The sequence below is a fragment of the Chrysochloris asiatica genome, unplaced genomic scaffold (assembly GCF_000296735.1).
Source record: "Chrysochloris asiatica unplaced genomic scaffold, ChrAsi1.0 scaffold00146, whole genome shotgun sequence".
NCBI lineage: Eukaryota > Metazoa > Chordata > Mammalia > Afrosoricida > Chrysochloridae > Chrysochloris > Chrysochloris asiatica.
In genome coordinates, this window is record NW_006408664.1 from 278,730 (window position 1) to 281,482 (window position 2,753).

General features: G+C 43.7%; 1 protein-coding gene across 1 annotated transcript in view; it reads left to right on the top strand.

Annotated features, from left to right (window-relative positions):
- BACH2 (BTB and CNC homology 1, basic leucine zipper transcription factor 2) overlaps positions 1-1,676 on the top strand; it is a 212,371-nt gene extending 210,695 nt beyond the window's left edge. Inside the window, exon 5 of the mRNA XM_006870611.1 lies at positions 250-1,676. Coding sequence (XP_006870673.1) covers positions 250-732 — 483 coding nt within the window. The 3' untranslated portion in view covers positions 733-1,676. The remainder of the gene's footprint in view (positions 1-249) is intronic.
- Positions 1,677-2,753: the final 1,077 nt, after the last annotated feature.

Below are 2,753 nucleotides of genomic sequence, written 5' to 3' on the forward strand. Positions count from 1 at the left end.
GGAGTAGAAAGCCTCATCTTTCTCCCGCAGAGCGGCTGGTAGTTTCGAACCGCTGACCTTAAGGTTCGCAGCCCGATTCGTAACCACTACGCTTCATTATAATTACTATTTCTAAATCCTGACCTAGCCATTCAAGAGTTACATTATAATGTATGATGCAAAATCAACGTAGAATCCCCCCCAGAAATGAGTTCTTGGGTCCACCATTTCAGCCCTAATAGAACCTTCTCTTTTATCTCTGTTGTTCAGGTGTGTGAGAAAGAGAAACTGTTGTCAGAGAGGAACCAGCTGAAAGCCTGCATGGGGGAACTGCTGGACAATTTTTCCTGCCTTTCCCAGGAAGTCTGCCGAGACATCCAGAGCCCCGAGCAGATTCAGGCCCTGCACCGATATTGCCCTGTCCTGAGACCCATGGATCTCCCCACTGCCTCCAGTATTAACCCTGCATCCCTAGGCATGGAGCAGAACCTCGCAGCCTCCCAATGTGCTATAGGGGAAAACGTGACCTGCTGCTTGGAGCAGGGCACAGCGCCCCCTGGTGTTCCCTGGGTACCCAGCACTGCCTCAGAGAATTGTACTTCTGGGAGGAGGCTGAAAGGCCCTGATCCAGGGACCTTCTCAGAGAGAGGACCGCCTCTTGAACCCAGGAGCCAAACAGTGACCGTGGACTTCTGCCAAGAAATGACTGATAAATGTACAACTGATGAACAGCCCAGGAAAGACTACACCTAATGACTTGGACCTGCCTCCCCAGTTCTCATGCCTCTCCCATCCAGGTGTTCTTCCATCAGCCTGGGCGCTGTTCATCTGTTGTCCCGAAGAACAAAGAACCATTTGGTGCACACTACAGCGGTCTTAGCAGCAATACTGTTTCTAAGTATTCCCTCCTCTCTTCAAGCAGGAGTGTTTTATGGTTACCTTCACAATGGTGCTACCCCTTGCTCAGGCAAGGAAAGACAGCAGTGGTCATGCTGTCTGTCTGTGGGTTAATTTCAGTCTCAACAGGGATAGACTATTAACACCTCTAGGACCCAACCACGAATTTTTTTTCTCAGTGGCCCATGTCACAAACCCTATCTCAGGAATTTCTTCTGAATGTTCAATTTTTTTCATTGAAGACAGCTTCTATACACATCAAAGTTTTATAGCTAGACTGTACATATTATATATATAATATATATATATATAAATATATATATCCATATGCAAAAGTCCTGCATGCCTCAATTTTCTCATCCTAAAACTGGAGACTTCATTTGTCATTTATAAACAGGTTCCAACATTCCTCTTCTTTTGTCTTTGATGCTAGAATTAGTTTGGTAACATGATCATTTGTCTTGCTTCACAGTTCAATTTCAATTTGTACTTATTTATAGGTAAAATTCAATGTTGGAAACATTTGCAGGGGGGAGTTTTATTTCAGACCTTTTTTTTTCAGTTTGGTTTTGGCACCACCAGATGGTGTCATTTGAACATTGTGGGTTGTTTTTTGTTGTTGTATGTTTGTTTTCTTGCAGATACTGTACAGTAATGGTCAACTTTGCCACTTGCACTGAGTTTTGGGTCAAACCTATTTTCTTAAATGAAGTTGTGACTTCAGTATAACTCAAGTATACTGTATCTTCTTTGCTTTTAGTTCAAAAGTAAAATGTTTTCAGCGCATTAAAAAGCACTCAGGTGATAATTATGTAGGAAAAACAATCTTGCCAAATAATGACTTCATCCTAGGATGTGTAGACAATAATCTGCTTGAATATTTTTCTATTTCACCTCCTCCCCACCATTCCCTAAGAAAGTTTAAATGCAGGCAAGTTTAGCGTTGATGCTAGATGTTCAGATTCCTAAGTGGGGAGAGAATTTGAACATCTCACTCAAAAGTACATCAACAGAGCAGGAATCCATGATTTCATACCAGAACTCAGCAGGCATTGGCTCCTAGAAATCAAGTTAGAACTGTTTTCTCACCCAGGGAGTAAGTCCCATTCATATTAACACTTCCCGCTCTTGGAAGTGTTTTGCAGTCAGACCTTCTCTGAAGGACTTAACTAACCAACCTCCCAGGCCTTGGGGATTTGATTCAAAGTCCCTCAGGTCCTGCCTGTAAGTGGTGGTGGCAGATTAATGCAGCTGGCCCAGAGCAGGAAAGAACAGGGCAAGTATGAGCCTGAGGTCTGCCCCTGACACACGCAAAAACGTTTCTTTCTCCCTTCCTTCTCTACATGCTTTGAGTTGAATTCTACGGTTTCTCCCCTTGTCTCTTGTCTGAAGGCAGATTTCATTCTGAGGCTTTGGACAAGATATCACCAGGAGACCTCCTACCCCCTTCTCCACAAACACACACCTTACCCTCACCTGTTGGTAATTTTCTTCTATTGCTGCAATACTGGTTGGCTTGCAACCCACAGAGAGCAGCTTCCTTTAGCTCCGGGGCGTGTTTACAAGAAGGTGTGCCCCGGGATTCTGCAACAGCTAAGGAGGAGGAATCAGCTCCCTCACTCCAGTGTTCCATCTTGCTAAACAGCCCTTGGGTCCTTCCAGCTGGGCTGTGCAGGAGAGTCTTGAACGGTTTGATGTGGGATGGGGTGGTGGGTAGTGGGGATTAGATGGTTGACTTCGTTTCTTTATTTGTGCCATTGTTTGGACAATATTAAAGCTGCATGTAAAAGGGGAAATTAGTATATGATGTAGGCAAAAAGTGAAACCATAGTAACATATGTTTTAGTATTATTAACTTTTTTCTGTATAAAATATTA